General features: G+C 52.4%; 1 protein-coding gene across 1 annotated transcript in view; it reads left to right on the forward strand.

The window, feature by feature from the left end:
• The window catches only part of UBA1 (ubiquitin like modifier activating enzyme 1), a gene marked incomplete in the record, with an annotated part of 790,705 nt that overhangs the window by 525,166 nt on the left and 243,803 nt on the right, over nucleotides 1-21,736 (forward strand). The window contains 1 exon segment of the mRNA XM_069645505.1: nucleotides 18,883-18,947. Within this exon segment, the coding sequence (XP_069501606.1) occupies nucleotides 18,883-18,947 (65 nt within the window).

Consider the following 21,736-nt stretch of genomic DNA (forward strand, 5'->3'; position numbering starts at 1 on the left):
CGGAGCAGTGCTCGACACGTCCCTGGGGCAGTGTTTTCCTCCTCTGGTGAGGGCTCTTCACATTCAGCAGATGGTGCACAAGTTTCAGTTTGCCCAGAATCTCCCAGCGTCAGAGTTCTTGAGACTGCTCGGCCTCATGGCATCCTGCATTCTTCTGGTGCCAGAGGCTCGTCTGCGGATGAGATCTTTGCAGTGGGCACTCAAGCTCCAGTGGTCTCAGTCCTCCAACAGGCTGTCGGACCCTGTTCAGGTGTTGCCCTCGGTAGCCCGGGACCTTCTGTTTTGGGCCGTCGAGGGCAATCTGAAGAAGGGGGCCCCATTTTGGCTGCCCTGGCCGGAGGGGACGATCGTGACGGACGCATCCCTCGCGGGATGGGGAGCTCATGCCAACAAGTTGACAGTCGGCGGTCGTTGGTCTCAGTCGGAGTCCAGACTCCATATCAATCTGTTGGAGCTGCGGGCCGTCAGGCTAGCCCTGAAGGCTTTTCTGCCGACTGTGCGCGGAAAGAGTGTCCTGATTCTGACGGACAACACGGTGGCCATGCACTACCTCAACAAAAAGGGGGGGGCGCAGGGTCACTTCCGCTGTGCAGGGAAGCGATGCAGCTCGAGTTCTGGGCCATCCAGCAGGAAGTTTCGATCTCAGCGGTTCATGGGCCATCCAGCAGGAAGTTTCGATCTCGGCAGTTCATCTGGCCGGAGACGACAACGAGACGGCGGACGCTCTGAGCAGGCAGAGCACGATCTCTCACGAGTGGGAGCTGGCTCAGGAGATTCTCCTGGAGATCTTCGCCCTTTGGGGGACCCCTCAAGTGGATCTCTTCGCCTCCAGCGTCAACCAGAAGTGCGAAAGGTTTTGCTTGTGGCAATTCCCTCCAAAAGGAGCCTTAGGAGACGCGTTTGTGGTGGAGTGGTCGTTCCCACTACTGTACGTGTTTCCTCCAGTTCTCGTCATCCCGCAAGTGCTGCTGAGGTTACGGAAGTTCGGTTCCCGGATGTTCCTCATTGCTCCGGCATGGGCCCGGAGGACGTGGTACCCGGACCTTCTAGACTTGTCCATCTGCCCTCCACGTCGTCTTCCCTACTGAGACGATCAGCTCTCACAGGAGGGGGGGGGGGTCAGGTTCTCCATCCAGAGGTCAGATCCCTCAATCTTCACTCTTGGCTTCTGAAAGGTTGAGGTATAAGGATTGGGACCTCCCTGAAGATGTGATGGAGGTGTTGCTCTTGGCCAGGCGGCCGGCAACTAAGTCTCTGTACCGTTGCCGTTGGAGAAAGTTTTGCAACTGGTGCAGAGTTCAGAATGTGGATCCTTTTGAATGTGACATTCCCATGGTTCTGTCTTTTTACTTTCTTTGGCCCACAGGGGCTTGCAAGTGGGGACCATTAAAGGTTACCTGGCGGCGCTGTCCATATTTAAGCGCTCGTCTGAAGAGTGTTCCTATTTTAAAATTCTTTTAATTTCGCAGTTTTTGAAAGGGCTCACTAATGTGTTCCCTCTGTCACCTTTTCTGGTGCCAGGTTGGGATTTGAACCTTGTTCTTAAGTTTCTTATGGGTGCTCCGTTTGAGCCTTTACATTCTTGCTGTTAACTCTGAAAACTGTTTTTAGTTGCGGTTACTTCCGCTCGCAGAGTGAGTGAGTTACAGGCACTTTCAGTTAAGCCACCCTTCACTGTGTTTCACAAGGACAGGGTTGTCCTTAGAGTTTGTCCTTCTTTTCTTCCGAACGTGGTTTCGGAATTTCATTTGAGCCAGAAGGTTGTTCTTCCGGCGTTCTATTCTCCTCCACATCCTGGTAAGGAAGAGGAGAGGCTCCATAGGCTTGATCCTAGGAGAGCGTTGAGCTTTTATATCTCGCGCATGTCCCGGGTCAGAGTGGACGATCAACTTTTCATTGGTTACGCTAGAAAGCGTTTGGGCAAGCTGTGACGAAACAAACTGTCTCGTTGGATTATTTTAGCTATCTCCGAGTGATACCGCTTGGCGGGTAAGGACCCTCCGGCTGGCTTGCGGGCCCATTCTACCAGAGGAGTGGCTGCGTCTACTGCCCTGCAGAGGGAAGTTCCTATTCGTCACATCTGTGATGCAGCCACCTGGGCTTCAGTACATACTTCTGTACGTCACTATTCCCTTGATTCCATCAGAGGGCAAGAGCTGGCCTTTGGCAAGACAATTCTCTATTCCGCAATTTAATTGGGCATGCTAAATTTGTATTCTAAATTCTTTCCCACCTCCTTGCTTGGTACTGCTTTGGGAGTCTGTCATAGATATGGAATACGTCGGAGGACCCAATCCCCTCGAACAAGTTACTTTCTTATCTGGTAACGTTCTTTCGATGGGATGGTCCGACGTATTCCATATCGCTCCCGCCCTGCCTTCCCCGCTGTAGAATTTCTTCTGCGATTGCAGCTTGCGTTCCGCAAGGCCTTGTGTGTCTGACTGGCAGAAAACTGGTGGCACACGTTCTGGGAAAAAACTATAACTGAGGCTATGGGCGTTGTGCGTCCTACTTATCACATCGGGTGACGTCTGCTGTCGGAGGAGGTCCTCGGGGACGGCGCATCGACGTCATCGACGCAGGACGCAGACGCCAAAGTTTTTCCGAAGCAGCACAGCTGTGGACATTACCTGTCATAGATATGGAATACGTCGTCGGACCATCCCATCGAAAGAACGTTACCAGGTAAGAAAGTAACTTGTTCAACTCTTACACCCAAGGTTTCTTGAATAAACAATTATTAATTTATCAGTCAGAATAAGCCTTCTTCAGAAGGGAGCAATATAAAAGTAACACACATACACTTCAATACTGTACACTCTTAGTTTCTAAATCAGTAAAGACCCTTTTGGGGTGGCCCACAGAGGCAACCTACACCCAGAGCTGACTTCAATAGCTAGGGTGCTGAGGACAGTAATATCTTACTCTTAGCATTTAGAATACTCTTAGAAGTTGGTAAAAGGTTATTAGAACAAAAAAAGACCACAACAAAAAGCCTACTCTCGGCTCTCGACCTTGGTCACTAACCTCTCTCTCCTTCCCCCTTCTCAATCTGGCTTCCACCCTAAACACTCCACTGAGACCGCTCTCACCTATGTCCTTAACAACCTCCTCACCGCTCGCTACTCTAAGCAATCCTCCATTCTCATTCCACTTGACCTCTCTGCTGCCTTCGATACTGTCGATCATCCTTTACTCATCAATACTCTTTCCTCCTTTGGCTTCAGTCATTAACTGGCTCTCCTCTTACCTCTCCCAACGTTCCTTTGCTGTCCCTTGGGGTGGTCGGTCCTCCCCTACCTTCCCTTTGGACCATGGTGTTCCCCAAGGCTTTGTCCTGGGTCCCTTCCTATTCTCTTTACACTTCACTCCTTGCCCCTATCATCTCTTCCTTTGGGATCTCTCACCATTTCTGCGCTGATGACACCCAGCTATATCTCTCCTTCTCTTCCTTTACCCCTGATCTACATCTAAAGCTCTCTTCCTGTCTTACCGCCATTAAAAACTGGATGTCCTGTCATCTCACTATCTTTCTCTTAACACTGATAAAACTGAAGTATTACTCTTTCCCTCAAACACACTTCCTCCCCCCACACCCCCTCCTTCCATTCATTTTCCCCCTTCTAACCTTCCCATTTCCGCCTATGCTCGCAACCTAGGCATTTACCTAGATCCTTCCCTTTTTTTCCCATCATATATCCCTTCTCGTGCATGTCGCTACCACCTCTTTAACATCCGTAAAGTCTGTTCCTCTCATCTTTCATGCTACCAAACTTTTAATCTCCTCCCTCATCTTCTCTCGCCTCTTCTATTGTTCTTCCCTCTTCCTTGGTCTCCCTGCCCCCCACCATGCCCCCCTCAAATCCATCTCCATTCTGCTATCCGCACCCTTTGCCTTCTCTCTCCCCTTGACTCCATCTTAGTCGCTTTTCAACCTAGGCTGGCTTCCTTTCCACTCCCAACTTAAATTTCACTTCCTTTGTCTTGTCTTTAAATCTTTCCATGACCTTGCCCCTCCATATCTCTCCTCTCATTCCACGCTCCCTTCGCTCTCTGATCTCTTCTTACTTTCTGTTCCCCCTCCCCTTGTGCCTCTTCTCATTTCTGCTCCTTTCAGCTCCTTGCCCCTTTACACTGGAACTCCCTGCCTCTTTCCATCCGCTCCATCCCCACCTATTCTTCATTCCGTTCCTCCTTGAAATCACTCCTTCATCCCCCCCGATACCCTATTCTCTCTCTCCCTTTCTATCTTTCTCCCTCTGTTACCCCCATTTCAGCTCTATCCACTCTCCCCCTTCCTCCCTATGCTCTCTTCCTACTATGTAATTTACTCCCTAATCTCTCTCCCTCACCCTTCCTTCCCCCTCCCCTTCTCCTCCTTACAGTATTGTTCTACCTACTGTTTTTTGGTCTAATAAATGTATAGTGTTTGCTTCTACTGTTCTATGTTTTGTGTATTCTTGTTAAACTGTAAAGCGCCTTGGAGTAAGGCGCTATACAAATATTCTTAAGGAGGCAAATACTTTTGGATCCCCCAAGAAGAGTCATTCAGTTCAACAGGCTAAGCCAAAGTCAATGGGCAAAAGTCTTGTATAGGCTGAAGCACTTTTGGTAGGTAAATGGAAATTGCTTTGCAGTGTTTTAGAAGTCTTTGAAGAAAAGAAAAAGAATCAAATGTAGGGCCACAAGCTGATTCTACTTGTGAGTAGTAGAAGATGCAAGCAACTATACAGTGAGAGGTAAGCTCTCTCATACTTTACAGTACCTTTGTATTGAAGAAAGTGTAGCGGATGACGTCTGTTCCTGTGCAGCTCTGCAAATCTCTGTTCCTGGGCCTCAGTCGTGGGGACAAGAGGGAGGAATTCTGGGGACTCCTGCAATGGGACGGTCACCGCTCGCAACCAGCAATCTTCAAATCAATGGCTGTTTAGTGTTCAGCTCCTCACATCTACTGCAAATAGCAACACCGCAGTTGCTGGCTGTCGAGATGGACTTTCCTTGCTTCTGGGGTCCTGCACTCTGTTGGGGCTCAGGCTCACCTGGGAGTCCAGAGGATCTTCCTGAAGCTCTATGCCAGCAACGCACACACTCTGGTGTTCCTCTCTCTGGCTTTATGGTTTCCAGCAGCAACTCTGTGGAAATTCAGCCAGCTCTGAGATGGATGTTCAGGCGGATTACTTTGGAGTTGATTGGTCCCACCAACTCAATCGAGAAGTCGTCCTTACAGGGGATTCTCTGATGATACGAATTTGGAGTTTACCGTTTGATACCAGAACTATTCTTTCCTATCCAGAACACTAGGCCATTGACTTTGGCCTGGCCTATTGTCTTGAATTGAACTCTTCTGGTGAACTGAAACTATTTGCACTGCCTAGAAAGTATCTTTAATCTATTCTACTTACTTGTGTCCTTTTTGATCACTGCTAAGTAACTGAACTGTCATGTTGCTCCTTCATCAGGGGAGCTCAAACTGTCTCAAAAGCTTAGTTTTGTATTGAAGTGTATTGGTATATAAGTTGTCTTCTAGTGAAATGTTTTCTAAATGATTGTGTAATAAGTTTTACCAAGAAACCCTGAGTATAAGTGTCTACTTGAACCACTGTGATTGAAAGTCCTCTGTGCAACTAGATGTACTGTTCACATTCAAGTCCTGACCTTAGCTTGTGTCGCATCTAGATAGTTAATGTTGGCATGCGCCACACTCATCTGAAAGTCTTAACCTAGGCGTGCGTCGCCCGTAGATAGATTTGTGAATGTTAGCATGTGCCACGCTTTGATGCAATAGTTAATGTTGCCAACTAACCAATCCACTAACAATTTCATCCCTCTGCATACACCTCTCAAACTCTAACCAAACACAACCACAAGCGCAGCAAACTGCACAAACTTCACTACACCAACGAAACAAACTGCACATAGACTTGCACAACAGCACATGACTACCGACTGTAAAACACCCCAAGCCCAGCCAACTGACCCACTGGGCTGAGGCTGCCAACAGCACATCACTGCTCTCTTGCACTTTTCCAGCTTATTCACACTAACACAACCTCCCCTCTCCCTTTTTCAGAGCCTCCATTGTGCCAGGGGACCACTACAGTGGTGATAGTGTGCGGTACAATAGCCTTTAACATTAACATTCACTCTTGAGATAAGCCTGGCTGCTCGGCTTGCTACCAACAAACTGTGTGGTACAGACTTGTACCAAAGGTTGGTCTTGCTTACACCTGTAGTCCTAATTGTGTGTAGTGGGTACTGCCTGAAATTCTGCCTAATACTGGGTTGTATTCTTTCCTCCATTCCAGTTCCGTCTAGTTGTCCTTGTTCATGGTGCTTAGTAGTGGGCTGAATATTTTGCCATTGCGTTTTTTTCTTTTTTTTGATGGGGCGAATGGTTTTTCCGGGGCGATCTCATCAATTGTATCAGCAAACCATTTGTGTAGTAGCTCTGCTTTCCTGTCTAGGTCAGCCAGCTCTAGTTCTATAGTTGAGGTTTTGGTCATCTCTAGTTCGAATAGGTTGCTTGCTTTGACGCTTTTCCAGTTTCTTTTTGATGTAGTTGAGTTTGGGGGGTTGGATGCAGACTTGAGTTGGTAGTCTGATCCCGAATGTGATGGTCGCTCCACAGTATTTGTATGGGTGGTGCCGTGGTGATATGTTTTTCCTTGGTGAAGATTGCGTCGAGGGTGTGTCCTGCTGATTGTGTTGCCCCTTTGACAAGCTGTCGTAACTTCATGGTTGCAAGTTGTCCAATCAGTGAGTTTTGGGAGTTAGCGTGACTTTCTTCAAACCAGATGTTGAAGTCCCCCAGGATGATTAGATGTTCGTGTTTGATGGCTATGTTGCTGATGGCTTCTATGAAGTTATTGACGAAGGTTGCATCGTATGTCGGTGGTCTTACACCAGGATGAATGTAATGTTGCTTTTTGGTTTTGCTGATAGTTATAGGACCATGGTTTCACAGTTGATGAGCGATTAGTCTTTTATTTTCAGGTGTCCTTTGAATGCTTGATTCCGCCTCCTTGTTAATTTTTTCTGTTTACTTGAAGGCATTTGAAGTTGGTTCGGAGGCAGCTTTGGAGTGTGATTTTTGTAGTTGTCGTCCAGCCATGTTTCTGTGATGAATAGGATGTCAAGGCCGTTGTCATCAAGTAGGTCAAAGATCTGAGTGTTTTGACATGGATCTTGCGTTTATTAGATTGCAATGGAGCTTGGAGGTGTAGTTTGGTTTGGGCTTTATAGTTGGGGTCGTCTTCTGGTCTGTGTTGTGGTTTCCTTTCTGGTCTATCTCTAGTTGAGGTGTTGGTACAGGTGCGTCTGCCGTCAAAGTTCTTCTAGCTTCTGTCTTGGGTTTTTGTTTTCATCAGGAGGTTCTTCCAAGAATTGTGGATGCTGAGGTGTTATTGCTTCGATTGTTTTTGTTTCTAGTCTAGTTGTCTCTCAGCCTTGGTTCGGTTTTCGTTCCTGTCTGTCGGCATGTGTTTAGTTGTTAGTCTTTTCTGGTGCTTGTTCTTTTCTTTTTCTTTCCCTCGGTGTAGGTCGTTTGCGCGGCATTTTGAGCTTGAGTTGTTTTGATCTTTATTCTGTTTGATGGCGAGTTGATTATTTTTTTTCTTTGGTCTGGCTGTCTTGTGGTCTAGTACTGGGTGTAGAGAATTGTCTGCTACAAGTTTGGGTTCTGTCTGTAGTTGGTGTCAGCTGGTGTTGCAGACTAGTTCAGTCGCTGTCTTGAGTGAAGTAGGGGAGATTAGTTGGGGTTATATCGTTGGGTGTTATCAGTGACTGTCCTTAATATCTGTCTCCCTGGACGAGGTTCAATACAGTGAGCGAGCTATGTGCGGTTAAGAAGGATAGCTACTAACTACAGAATTGTCCTAATGGGCGTAACTAAGAATCACTCATGAGGTGTGAGCCCCTAAGCACAGTATCACTCCACAGTAATCGGCCAGTGATTTCTGTTTCAACTCTACAGTAATGCTCTCTAAGTGTTAGTTGGTCAGTCACATATGAGCGTCCTGTATAGTAGGACAGAGGCCTACAATCAACAAAGCAATTTGAAGTAGGGCACCGCCAGATTTGAGGGTCCCGTATAATGGGAGACAGGCTTAGGCCTGACGGATCAAATGGGTGCAGAGCTAAACAGTTAGGTTTGAGACGCAGGTGACTAAAGAATTACAGTACTAAACACGGCTAGATTTGAGTCCTGTATAGAGGGAGAGAGCCCTACGCCTAACGGGTCAAATGGGTGTTGTACTTAACACGGTTTTAATAGTGTGATGTTGAGGAAGGGAGTAGAGGTGTTAATTATTATTAAGGTGGTTTTAGACTGGTTTGATAATTGTTCTAGGCTTCCGGGGTAGAGTAATTGCTCTACTCCTCACCTAGATCTACCTTACTGTTCCTGGTCGTTACTGGTTCACGGCTGGCTACTGGCTTCCCCTTCGGACACTCTCTGTAGCCGCCTCGGTTGGAGCCGTCCTTTGCCTCAGGGGCTGCCCTGACCTGGTATGTAATGAGTTCTGGGCTGGCCAATCAGGGTTTGGGGGCAGGTGTGAGGAAGGGGGCGAGGGAGGAAGGAGGAATCCGGCAACTGCACTGGCCTCAGGCAGGGGCACAAAACAAGGCCCAAATGAGGTGGACCAAGCCCAGGACGGACGCTGGCCGCCTTCACTCACCTGCACTGCTCTGGGTGCCTTTACTAAGCTTATGGGCCCTCATTTAGAGCCAATGCGCAAACCTAGTCTTGAGGCTTTCGCCTATAAGACATTGTTTCTGGTGGCTATTACTTCTATTAGGAGTTAGTGATTTGAAGGCGCTCAGATCAATACCCATTTGTTAATATTCATAAGTACAAAGTAGTTTTGCACACACACCCTTGCTTTGTGCCCAAATTCATTTCCAAGTTCTATGTAAACCAGTCCATTGAATGTGCAACTTTCTTTCAGAATCCCACTAACTCTGCTGAAAGGAACTGCCATACACTAGATGTTAGAGCAGTGGTGTGTTACCTTAAGACAAAACCACTATGAAAGACATCAATTATTTGTCTCTGAAGCGGTTCGAGAAGGGGACGCTGTCTCAAAGTAGTCAATCTCTAAATGGATCGTTAAATGTATCCTTTTGTGTTACTCAAAGACATTTACCCTTTACGCCCAGAGCGCATTCTACTCTAGGCATATGAACTACTATAGCCCTCTCCCCCCACCTAAAATAAGCCTACCAAATGTTCTCAGCTGATACTGCCTTATACGAAGTATGGAGTTATGTACTGCCTCACGTCTGGTTTTATGAAACCTTTAGTTGGACTTTAGAAAAACGTACTCTTTACACGCCTCCCCCTCTACTCCTTAGCATAATCTTTTGTTAATTCAGTCCATACCATTTTGATAGTCTGATCTAAAAGCCTATCTGAAAGAGGAATATGGTTTTCTCCAGCATGGGGTCTGGCATGGATTCACATGCTCATGAATATTCCCCGTCGTCAGGCTGGGAATCCTCGGTAAAGAAAAAACCAGTATCAGTTTCGTTTCTGATCTGTCTTTCCTAGTAGCAACCAATCACTGATCTCTGCGTCATACTGACCACAGCCAATGACTGCCCTCTACCTAAGCCCCGCCTCTGGCAGCCATCTTCAGATTTTTACCGCACGTTCAAGTGTTGGGATCCTCGTGCTATTGCTCTCGAGCGTTAGTGCTATTTTTTCACGTTTTTTCTCAAAAACTTCAATTTTTTCGGTCAAAAAGAGCCTCAAGCTCCACTGATTCTTCATCCGATCAACGGGGACCCGTGTCGGATTCGTCTACGCCCCTCAAGGGTGAAGATTTCGTCGAGCTACGCTTTTGGAGGACTCCAGAAGTTTCTCAGGCCCATCTCGGACATGGCCCAGGAGAAGGGAAGCTCGACGCCCAGAAAGCTGTTCAGGGTCTGCCCTGGATGCCAGCTTCAGAATGTCTTTAAGGAGGACGAACACTCCTTTTGTCTTTACTGCCTACATGAGGACAAGACGCACGTGGAGAAGGACTGTCGGTTTTGCGGCAATATGTCGGAGCGGACCATGAAGGACCGCCATCAACGTCTCGACAACTGGCTGGAAGGGAAGAGCCCGTCGGGCGAGAAGAAGAGGAAGAAATGCGAGCGGTCTTCTAAGACCTTTGAGGACGCCCCGGCGACGGGGGTCCAACACAAGGCCAAGCACCGCGAGTCCGCTGGCACCGGGAGCGCCGAACGGTCGGGCTCTACGGGCGCCAGGCAGGGCGCATCCTCCCCGGCACCATCAACCACGAGCCAACGCTCTGGTTCGGGTAAGAGGAAGGCCGAGCACCCGGCGAAGCTCCTGGAGAGGCCCTGGTCGAGCTCGAAGGCCCCATCGGAGGGAGAGCGAGGCAGTGTCCCCCCCCTCAAGGATAAGGCGGTGAGCGCACCTAAGGTGGTGAAGGCCTTAATCCATCCGGCCAAGCCCTCTATCGATACTGTCGCGGCGGCCCTGGCTCAGCCTGTGGAGGCTACACCAGTGGTGGCGACCTCGGGGCTCAGTCTCCCTGCCACCTCGGAGGAGTCCTCTTTTGTGCCCATCGATAGGACCCCCGTGAAACCCCCGGCGGGGAAGAAAAAGGGGGGCAGGGCGTCGTCGTAGATTCGGCCTCAACCTCAGAGGAAGAGCTGATCGAGGTCTTAAGCCACGGCCTTGGCGTGGAAGAAGACCGGCCCGTCAGGATGGATCCCGACACAGGTGACGACGACATCGTCGAGGGTGCCGACGGGGCCCCTGATCGCCCGTCTGATTCCCCTCTGCCAGTGCCGCAAGACAACTCGGCGGCCATTTTGTTGGCTATACAGTCCTTATGTTCAGAGATAAGGACGAGACTACCGTTGCCGACGGAGGAACCTTTCCCGTCGGGGGATCCTGAACTGGGAACTTCTGGTGCTCCCCCGCCCAAGAAAAGGATTCACCCTCCACCTCCTTTTCAGCCGTCGCGCCCCGTCCAGCCCTCCTCCCCGTCCACCCGAGGGGATGATACGGGGACTGACGGCAGCGACGGGTACGGACAACGAGGTATACGACGAGGATTTACCGTCGTCACCTCCCACCAGGGCTTCTCCGCCCGACGAGATTGGATCGTTCCACTCCATGATCGCCAGGGCATCCGAGCTTTTCCAACTCTGCCCTGAGGAGAAGAAAAAGGAAGGATTCCTTTATCAACGGCGCGAGGCCAAGAGGAAGACGGTCCTCGCGGTGCCTCTACTGGACGACATTTGGGATGAGGGCCTCGCCCTCCTCAAGAACCCTTCCACGACGCCAGCTAGAAGAGACCGGTACGAGAAGTAGTACCGGGTCCCGGACGCGGCCCCCCTGTGCCTCCGGGCGCAGCCTACCCCGGACTCCGTCGTCTCCGCGGCGGCCAGGAAGAAAGCGGGGGGGGGGTGCGGCCTCCACATCGACTTCCCCACCGGACGGCGAGGGAAAGAAATTGGACGCTATGGGACGCAGGGTCATCTCGTCTGCAGCGACGACGATTAAAGCGGCCAACGCCTTGGCTATCGTGGCCCGCTACGACAGGGAGCTATGGTACAAACTGGCTCCCCTGCTGGACTTCCTACCGGACGACAAGAGGGCGGATGCCCTGGAGATCCTACAGGAAGGCGAGGTGGCGTCGGACCACGCCATCACTATTGCGACGGACATCGCCGACACTGGGTTTCGCCAGTTGGGCAACGGAGTTTGCCTTAGGCGGCGTGGATGGCTCAAGGCTACGGACTTCCATCAAGACGTACAGACCAGAGTACTGGACATGCCGTTCGACGGGAACAACCTGTTTGGGAAAACAGTGGACGATTCCCTTCAGGCCATTAAAGCGGACACTGAGACGGCCCGGGCCCTTGGGGTTCTGCAGCAACGACGGACGCCCTTTCGGAGCAGCGGAGGCAAGGGCGCCTCCAAAGGTTCCGGCGGTTTTTTTACCTACCGTCAAGCGGCCCGCTCGTCGTCTCAGGAGGCCTACAGAGGACGAGGCAAGTCTGGCGGACCCCGCCGTCGTCGCCAAGGAGGTCAAGGCGGCAAAGCCTCATCGAAACAGGATTGAACCGGCCGTGGGGTCGGGCCCCCACCGAAGCACCCCGGTGGGAGGCCGGCTGGCGAGCTTCGTCAGCATGTGGGAGTCCATCTCCACCGACCGTTGGGTGCTGGACGCCTTAGCCCGGGGCCACGCGCTCGAGTTTCAAAGAAGGTGCCCGCGCGTCCCCCCCGTGGCCAGGAAAGAGCTTCACGTCCCTCAGCTTCTCCTGGAGGTAAAGGCGATGCTCAGGAACGGCGTCATCGAACTCGTCCCAAAGAGGCTTCGGGGCTCCGGAGTTTACTCGAGATACTTCCTCGTGAAGAAGAAGACGGGAGGATGGCGCCCCATCCTAGACCTGCGACGTCTGAACAAGTTCATCAAGGCGCAGAAGTTCCGGATGGTCACCCTCCAGCACGTCCTGGGGCAGCTGGAGGAAGGAGACTTCCTGTCGTCGTTGGATTTGGAGGATGCCTACTTTCATATTCCCATCCTAAAGGGGCACCGAAAATTCCTCAGGTTTGTGGTCCAAGGGCGTCACTACCAGTTCAAAGCCCTCCCCTTCGGACTACGGTCGGCACCCAGGGTATTCACCAAGTGCCTTGCACCGGTGGCGGCGCAGCTGCGCCGCGAGTGGATCCACGTCTACCCCTACCTGGACGACTGGCTCATCCGAGCCAAGACGAGGGAGCTCGCCGTGGAGCACACGGCAAGGACCGTCCAACTTCTCACGGACCTGGGATTCTCCGTGAACTACGCCAAGTCCCACCTGGTACCCGCGCAAAACGCACTGTTTCTGGGAGCGAAGCTCGACAGTGTCCCTTCTGGCCTCCCCGTCGGAGGAAAGGACCAGGTCCATTCTGGGCAAGGTACAGTGGATGTTGGTTTCCGACGCGGCCAAGGTGAGGTCCATCAAGTCCCTCCTCGGAATGATGTCTTCTTGCATCTACCTCATTCCCATGTGCAGGCTCCGGATGCGCCCGTTGCAGGAGTTCCTGGACGCGCGCTGGATCCAAACGACGGGCGGCTTCGAGGAGAGGATCACACTCGACGAGAGTTTCTGCCGAGCGGTCCGGTGGTGGGGCAACCGCGCGCATCTGACGGCGGGCATGGACTTCCAGACCCCAGACCACCAGGAGACAGTGACCACGGATGCCTCCCTGGAAGGGTGGGGAGCGCACACCGAAAATCTGCACGCGAGAGGCCTTTGGCTCCCGACGGAGAAGTCCCTCCATATCAACGTCCTGGAGCTCCGTGCAGTGTTCTGGGCCCTCAGGTCCTTCCTTCCGTCCCTCAAGGGCAAGGTGGTGAGGATCTTCACCGACAACACCACCACCATGTTTTACATCAGGAAACCGGGCGGAACCAGGTCTCCAGCGCTGTCCAAGGAGGCGCAGGACCTGTGGCATTGGGCCGTCGCCCAAAGGATGTTTCTGGTGCCGTTTCATCTGGCAGGGATAAAAAACACCATCGCCGACTCACTCAGCAGGGAGCTGCGCTCGTGCCACGAGTGGGAACTACGGCAGGATCTAGTGGATCGCCTCTTCCGACGGTGGGGCACACCCCAGATCGACGTGTTCGCGACGGCGACGAACTCCAAGTGCCGGAGGTTCGCCAGCAGGTTTCCCCAGGCGAGGAGCATGGGCGATGCCTTCTCGTTCCCCTGGGAGGGCCTGTTCCTCTACGCGTTCCCTCCTTTGACACTGCTAATCCGGCACGTCAACCAGCTCAAGAGGTCGCGGTGCAGGATGATCCTCGTCGCACCTGCGTGGCCGAGGCAGATATGGTTCCCGGACCTTCTGGACTTGTCAGCGTCCCCGCCAATCAAGCTGCCGGTGGACGCGGATCTACTCTCCAGGGAAGGAGGCGCCATCCTCCACCACGACCCGAAATCGCTGAACGGCGCTAGAGTTTGGAGGATACGACATACCGGCCGACTGCAGAGAGGTTCTTGCAAAGGCCAGGGCGTCCTCGACTCTTAAATGCTACGGACACAAATGGAAGAGGTTCTCTGTCTGGTGCCACGCACAGAAGATTAACCCTCTACGGATTACGGCTCCCCAAGTACTGCCGTACCTGCTGACGCTGGCCAAAGCTGGACTGGCACACGCGTCCATCAAGATTCATCTTGCTGCGATCTCCCGATACACCAGAACCACGGGCCGGACGTCCTTGTGGTCTCATCGTCTGGTGAAAGAGTTCATGAAGGGACTGTTCAGATCGTTCCCGCCGGTGAAGGCGCCGGCCCCGGCGTGGGAGCTCAACGTGGTGCTGACCAAGCTCATGGGACCTCCGTTCGAGCCTCTGCACTCGGCCCCGTTGAAGTTTCTGTCGTGGAAAACAGCGTTTCTTGTGGCCATCACCTCCGCACGACGGGTGGGAGAGATCCAGGCCCTTTCCTGTAAGGCCCCGTACTTGACTTTTAACGACACGAGGGTAGTGCTCAGGACGCACCCCTCCTTCATGCCCAAGGTACCGTCGGACTTCCATCTCAACGAACCCTTGGTGTTGCCTGTGTTCTTCCCGTCGCCTTTGTCGCCGGCTGAGAGGACTTTGCACTCGCTGGATGTGGCTAGAGCGCTGAAGTTCTACGTGGACCGCACGAAGTGTTTTCGGAAGACGTCACAACTCTTTGTGAATTTTGGACCTGTCAATCAGGGGAAGGCTCTCTCGAAGGCTTCCATTTCCAGATGGCTCTCCGGCTGTATCATGTGCTGTCATCGGTTGGCAAACCGACCGCTGCCTGGCCGTCCCACAGCCCATTCCACCAGAGCGATCGCAGCTACCACGGCGTTCCTTTCTGGTGTGCCCCTGCTGGACATATGCAGGGCTGCTACGTGGAGGTCGACGCACACCTTCACGAAATTCTACTGCGTCGATCGGGATTCCAGGGAGGAGTCCAGGGTCGGCCAAGCAGTGCTGCGCAACCTGTTCGCCTGAGGTGAGCCTGGTGAGGAGGTAAGATGCTTAATGTTGAGTTTGATGTAATGCTTCATGTTGAGCCTTTGCCACCTCCCGTGGTTGTGCATGTGTGTACTGCTATGTATTCTTTATTCATGAGCATGTGAATCCATGCCAGACCCCATGCTGGAGAAGGAACAAGTTACTTACCTGTAACTGTTGTTCTCCAGCATGGGTCTGGCATGGATTCACATGCGAACCCTCCCGCCTACCCCTCTGCGGCTCTTCACTTGGTCATACTGCCACTTCACGTGCTTCCAAATCTGAAGATGGCTGCCAGAGGCGGTGCTTAGGTAGAGGGCAGTCATTGGCTGTGGTCAGTATGACGCAGAGACCAGTGATTGGTTATTACTACGAAAGACAGATCAGAAACGAAACTGATACTGGTTCTTTTTTTCTTTACCGAGGATTCCCAGCCTGACGACGGGGAATATTCATGAGCATGTGAATCCATGCCAGACCCATGCTGGAGAACAACAGTTACAGGTAAGTAACTTGTTCCTTCCTGGACGCCCGCTGGATCCAGACGACGGGCAGCTTCGAGGAGAGGATCACACTTGACGAGAGTTTCCGACGAGCGATCCGGTGGTGGGCCACCCACGCACATCTGACGGCGGGCATGGACTTCCAGACCCCCGGCCACCAGGAGACAATGACCACGGATGCCTCCCTGGAAGGGTGGGGAGCGCACACCGAGAATCTGCCCGCGAGAGGCCTTTGGCTCCCGACGGAGAAGGCCCTCCATATCAACGTCCTGGAGCTCCGTGCAGTGTTTTGGGCCCTCAGGTCCTTCCTTCCGCCCCTCAAGGGCAAGGTGGTGAGGATCTTCACCGACAACACCACCACCATGTTCTACATCAGGAAACAGGGCGGAACCAGGTCCCCAGCCCTGTCCAGGGAGGCGCAGGATCTGTGGCATTGGGCCGTCGCCCAAAGGATGTTTCTGGTGCCGTTTCATCTGGCAGGGATAAAAAAACACCATTGCCGACTCACTCAGCAGGGAGCTGCGCTCGTGCCACGAGTGGGAACTACGACAGGATCTAGTGGACCGCCTCTTCCGACGATGGGGCACACCCCAGATCGATCTGTTCGCGACGGCGACGAACTCCAAGTGCCGGAGGTTCGCCAGCAGGTTTCCCCAGCCGAGGAGCATGGGCGATGCTTTCTCGTTCCCCTGGGAGGGCCTGTTCCTATACGCGTTCCCTCCATTGCCATTGCTGATCAGGCTCATCAACCAGCTCAAGAGGTCCCGGTGCAGGATGATCCTCGTCGCACCTGTGTGGCCGAGGCAGATATGGTTCCTGGACCTTCTGGATTTGTCAGCGTCCCCGTCAATCAAGCTGCCAGTGGACGCGGATCTGCTCTCCATGGAAGGAGGCGCCATCCTCCATCACGACCCAAAGTCGCTGAACTTGCAGGCCTGGCTCCTGCAGCGTTAGAGTTTGGAGGATACGACATACCGGCCGACTGCAGAGAGGTTCTTGCAAAGGCCAGGGCGTCCTCAACGCTTAAATGCTACCGACACAAATGGAAGAGGTTCTCTGTCTGGTGCCACGCACAGAAGATTGACCCTCTGCGGATTACGGCTCCCCCAAGTACTGCCGTACCTACTGACGCTGGCCAAAGCTGGACTGGCGCATGCGTCCATCAAGATTCATCTTGCGGCGATCTCCTGATACACCAGAACCACGGGGCGGACGTCCTTGTGGTCTCATCGTCTGGTGAAAGAGTTCATGAAGGGACTGTTCAGATCGTTCCCGCCGGTGAAGGCCCCGGCCCCGGCGTGGGAGCTCAACGTGGTGCTGACCAAGCTCATGGGACCTTCGTTCGAGCCTCTGCACTTGGCCCCGTTGAAGTTCTTGTCGTGAAAAACAGCGTTTCTTGTGGCCATCACCTCCGCACGACGGGTGGGAGAGATCCAGGCCCTTTCCTGCAAGGCCCCGTACTTGACTTTTCACGACATGAGGGTAGTGCTCAGGATGCATCACCTCCTTCATGCCCAAGGTGCCGTCGGACTTCCACCTCAACAAACCCTTGGTGTTGCCTGTTTTCTTCTCGCCCGCTGTGAGGACTTTGCACTCGCTGGATGTGGCTAGAGCGCTGAAGTTCTACGTGGACCGCACAAAGGGTTTTCAGGAGACGTCACAACTCTTTGTGAACTTTGGACCTGTCAATCAGGGGAAGGCTCTCTCGAAGGCTTCCATTTCCAGATGGCTCTCCGGCTGTATCATGTACTGTCATCGGTTGACAAACCGACCCCTGCCTGGCCGTCCGAGAGCCCATTCCACCAGAGCGATCGCAGCTACCACGGCGTTCCTATCTGGTGTGCCCTTGCTGGACATCTGCAGGGCTGCTACGTGGAGGTCGACGCACACCTTCACGAAATTCTACTGCGTCGATCGGGATTCCAGGGAGGAGTCCAGGGTCGGCCAAGCAGTGCTGCACAACCTGTTCGCCTAAGGTGAGCCTGGTGAGCAGGTAAGATTTGCTTAATGTTGAGTTTGATGTGATGCTTAATGTTGAGCCTTTGCCACCTCCTGTGGTTGTGCATGTGTGTACTGCTATGTATTCTTCATTCATGAGCATGTGAATCCATGCCAGACCCCATGCTGGAGAAGGAACAAGTTACTTACCTGTAACTGTTGTTCTCCAGCATGGGTCTGGCATGGATTCACATGCGAACCCTCCCGCCTACCCCTCTGCGGCTCTTCTCTTGGTCCTGCTGCCACTTCACGTGCTACCAAATCTGAAGATAGCTGCCAGAGGCGGGCCTTAGGTAGAAGGCAGTCATTGGCTGTGGTCAGTATGACGCAGAGATCAGTGATTGGTTGCTACTACAAAAGACAGATCAGAAACTAAATTGATACTGGTTTTTTCTTTACCGAGGATTCCCAGCCTGACGACGGGGAATATTCATGAGCATGTGAATCCATGCCAGACCCATGCTGGAGAACAACAGTTACAGGTAAGTAACTTGTTCCTTACCTACATGTTACTTTGTTTAATTTCTTCTGGAAGATTTCACCATCACAAGAACTCTTCGTACATCATCCCCTTTTCCTAAGAAGATTTGAGACTTTTGGAGACAAGGGCCCATACATCATAGGGATTGGTCTTCTAAAGGAATTGGTATCTTTCTTGTGAATTGGTGTCTTTCAGATGCATCACTACTTACCTTGTTTCCATTAATGAATGAATAAAAACCTAAAGGTGACTGTATGTTTGAGTATTGTGTGATATTACTACCTGCTTGTTTCTTTTCCGTGTGTGTTTTGGGCCTAGAATAGCTATAGTATTGTGCTTGCCTGTCTAAATTGAATTGTGTGCTTCACTGTGTAGACTCATTGTGGCACCTTGCAACTGTGGGGTGGATTGGTGTTTCTGAACCCTACATTTGGGGAAATCCCCAAGTGTGCCATTCTCCCACCGTATTGGTATGAGGTTAGGAATCATGGAAAAGGATATGGTGGTTGGTGATCTATTTTTAGCGGATTCCGCCTGCAGGTTTTGAAACGCATGCTCAACCCCATGCTGAAACGCTGAGAATTTGTCAATGCTATTGGGGCCCTTCTGCCGTGCAGGCAAATCTTAACCAGTTGTGAAGGAGGGACAGTAAGAATGAAGAACAATTAAGACAGGAAGGTTGTTTTTCCTGTTGTGCTTTTTTTTGTATCTAAAGACTGGAAATTAAGATGTATGTAGCTGGTTAACTTACTGGTTAGGCAGGCAAAGCATGCAATGCTAGTGGAGCTGGTTTCAGTCTGGTGGAAGGAGCTGCATTTTTTTAAACTATCCAGCAATGTTCCACCAAATGGAGTATACTGTTTGCTACAATACCTGTGATGCATTAATCATGCCCTATTTTTTGCAGTGGGCCCGAGATGAATTTGAAGGTCTCTTTAAACAGCCCGGTGAAAACGTCAATCAGTATCTAACGTAAGTGACATGTTGCTCTTGTTAGCACATTTCTTGATTCAACACAATGCTTTATTGCAAGCTTTGCTTGCATTCGTATCCTAATCATTGGATCAAGCAATTATCATACGTCTTTAGAGAAGATCTTAAAATGTTACTGTTCTAGTCCAATACTATTCTCCAGCATGGGGTCTGGCATGGATCACATGCTCATGAATATTCCCCTTCAGCCTGGGAGTCCTCAGTAAAGAAAAAATCTGTTTGTTTCATTTTTTAACTGTCTTTCTCCCAGCAACCAATCGCTGAGCTCTGGGCCATACTGCCCCAGCAAATGACTGCCCTCTACCTAAGCCCCTCCTCTGGCAACCATCTTCAGATTTTAAAGCACGTTCCAGCGTTGAGTCCTCTTGTTTAGCTCTCGGGCTTTTACTGAGTTTTCGTGTTTTTTTGACAGTTTACTCTATTTTTCGGTTAATCGGGCCTTGTGCTTAATCTATCAACCTTCCGATTAATGGGGACCCGTTTTTGGATTCTTCAGAGCCCCTCAAGTGTGGATTTCATCGAGTTTCTTCTTGTAGGCTTCCAGAAAATTCTCAGACCTACGCGGCGTGGACCATGTCGGAGGAAAAGTATTCAACGCCCCAGTTCAGGATTTGCTCCAGCTGCGGCTTGCGGAATGTCTTTTCAGACAAGCATTCAGAGTGCCTCTACTGCCTGCACCCGGCGCACAAGGAGGAGGATTGTGCATTTTGCCAGGAGGTGGCCCCTCGCACTATGAAGGATCGGCACAGGCGGCTGAACGAGTGGCTACAGGCCAAGGCCCCTGCTTTGGGTTGGGTCCCTGCAGCTCCAGGTTCCAAGAAGGCTGAGCAGGTTTCGAAGTCCTTTGAGGGCGCCCCTCCTGCGGGGGTCCAACAGAAGGCTAAGAACCGCAAGTCCACTGCCACCGAGAGCGCTGTTATGACGCGCTCCTCGGCAGCCAGGGCGTATTCGACGTCTCCAGCCTCTGTCAGCGCTCAAGCTCTTCAGCCAAGAGGAATTCGGACCATCTGGGAAAGCTCAAGGAGAGGCCCAAGTCCATACTACCAGAGAAGTCCGGGGGGGGGGGGCTCAGACCCTCCCCTTAAGAAGGCCAAGCAGGACAAGGCTCCGGCCCTGACCGTGAAGGTACAGGTGCACCCACTGAAGGCCCAGCCTTCCATCGAGGGGGTGGCAGCGTCTCTAGCGAAGGCCGCCGCGACGGCCCTGCAGGGCAGGATGTGGCCCCTAAGGCCAGGGTGTCCCTTCGTCCCAGGAGGGAGGCTGCATTCAGGCCTATTGAGAAGACCCCAGAGAAGATGCCTGTCATCTCCCCGAGAACAAAGGGGGTGGGTGCGGTGGCCCTCCAGGTTACAGATATCTCCTCTGAGAAGGAGCTCACTGGTCTGAAAACCATCCAGGAGGAGGGAAACTTAGGAAGGCGGCCCTACGACGAGCGTGCTGACAAAGGCGACGGCGAGGACACAGTCAAAGAGCAGCAGGGCGATGATGGCCTGGGCCCTCAGCCGGTGCACCAGCGACCTATTCCGCCTGCAACTCAGTTGCCACCACCACCTCAGGTACCTCCTAGAGACCTCTCATTGGACATCCTTTTGGCAGTGCATACACTGGTATCAGAGATCCAGACAAGGATGCCTATTGCAGCGACGGCCGACGCCCCCACGGGGGAACACCCCGGCCAAGAAGAGTGCCCCCTCCACCGGTCTCTTCTCTCCCTCCCCTCCCAACCCCCCCAGGGATGGGACTGATCCGGATACAGCAACAACTGGCATGGACGACAGTGGTTTAGGGGACCTACCGTCACCGCCGCCCAGATCTTCACCGCTGGACGTGATTTGTTTGTTCCACTTGGTCTCCAGGGTGCCAAACTTTTTCAGCTTGCTCCGGAGGAAAAGGATGAGGACTTCTTATATCAGCGCAGAGAGGCAAAGAGAAAGACCATCCTCAGCCCCACTCATGGATGAAATTTGGGACGAGGGTTTGGCGCTCATGAAGAACCCTTCCATGGCCCTGGCGAAGAGGGATCGCCTCGAGGTAGTATAGGGTCCCGGACTCCGGGCCCAGCCTTCCCTGGATTCTGTGGTGTCCGCAGCTGCCAGGAAGAAGTCCTTGGTTGGTTTGGCCACGGAGGCTGCCACCCCACCGGACAGCGAGGGCAAGAAGTTAGATGCCATGGGATGACGGGTCATCTATTCTGCAGCAACTACCATCAAGGCCACCAACGCCCTCGCCATCCTGGCTCGGGAGTTGTGGTTCAAGATGGCTCCCATCCTGGACTTCCCGACAAGAGGTCGGAAGCATTGCAGATCATGTAGGATGGTGAGGTGGCATCGGACCAGGCCATCACAGTGGCCACAAACGTTGACGCAGAATTCCGACAAATGGGCAACAGCGTTTGCCTTCATCTTGGCTGGCTCAAGGCCACCAACTTTGGGCTGGACGTTCAGGCGAATGTGCTGGACATGCCCTTCGATGGGGACAATTTGTTCGGGAAGGCTGTGGATGAGTCTCTCCAAGCCATAAAGACTGACGGGGAGCTATTCAGCAGCGGAAGCCGTCCTTTCGGACCTCAGGCAGCAAGTCCCAAGGATCCTCCAAGTGGTTCGGCGAGGGATCCTCTTCTTACCGCCAACCCTCCTGCTCTTCGGCCCAGGAGACGAACAGGGCCCACTCCAAGACCTCTGGAGGACGACGTCGTTGCCAGTGTCCCCAAGGAGGCCCTTAAACGTCCAAGCAGGATTAAACCAGCCGTGGCGTCGGGCCCCCACCCG

This window comes from Ambystoma mexicanum, chromosome 2p, assembly GCF_040938575.1.
Source record: "Ambystoma mexicanum isolate Mex_15411 chromosome 2p, UKY_AmexF1_1, whole genome shotgun sequence".
Taxonomy (NCBI): Eukaryota; Metazoa; Chordata; class Amphibia; order Caudata; family Ambystomatidae; genus Ambystoma; species Ambystoma mexicanum.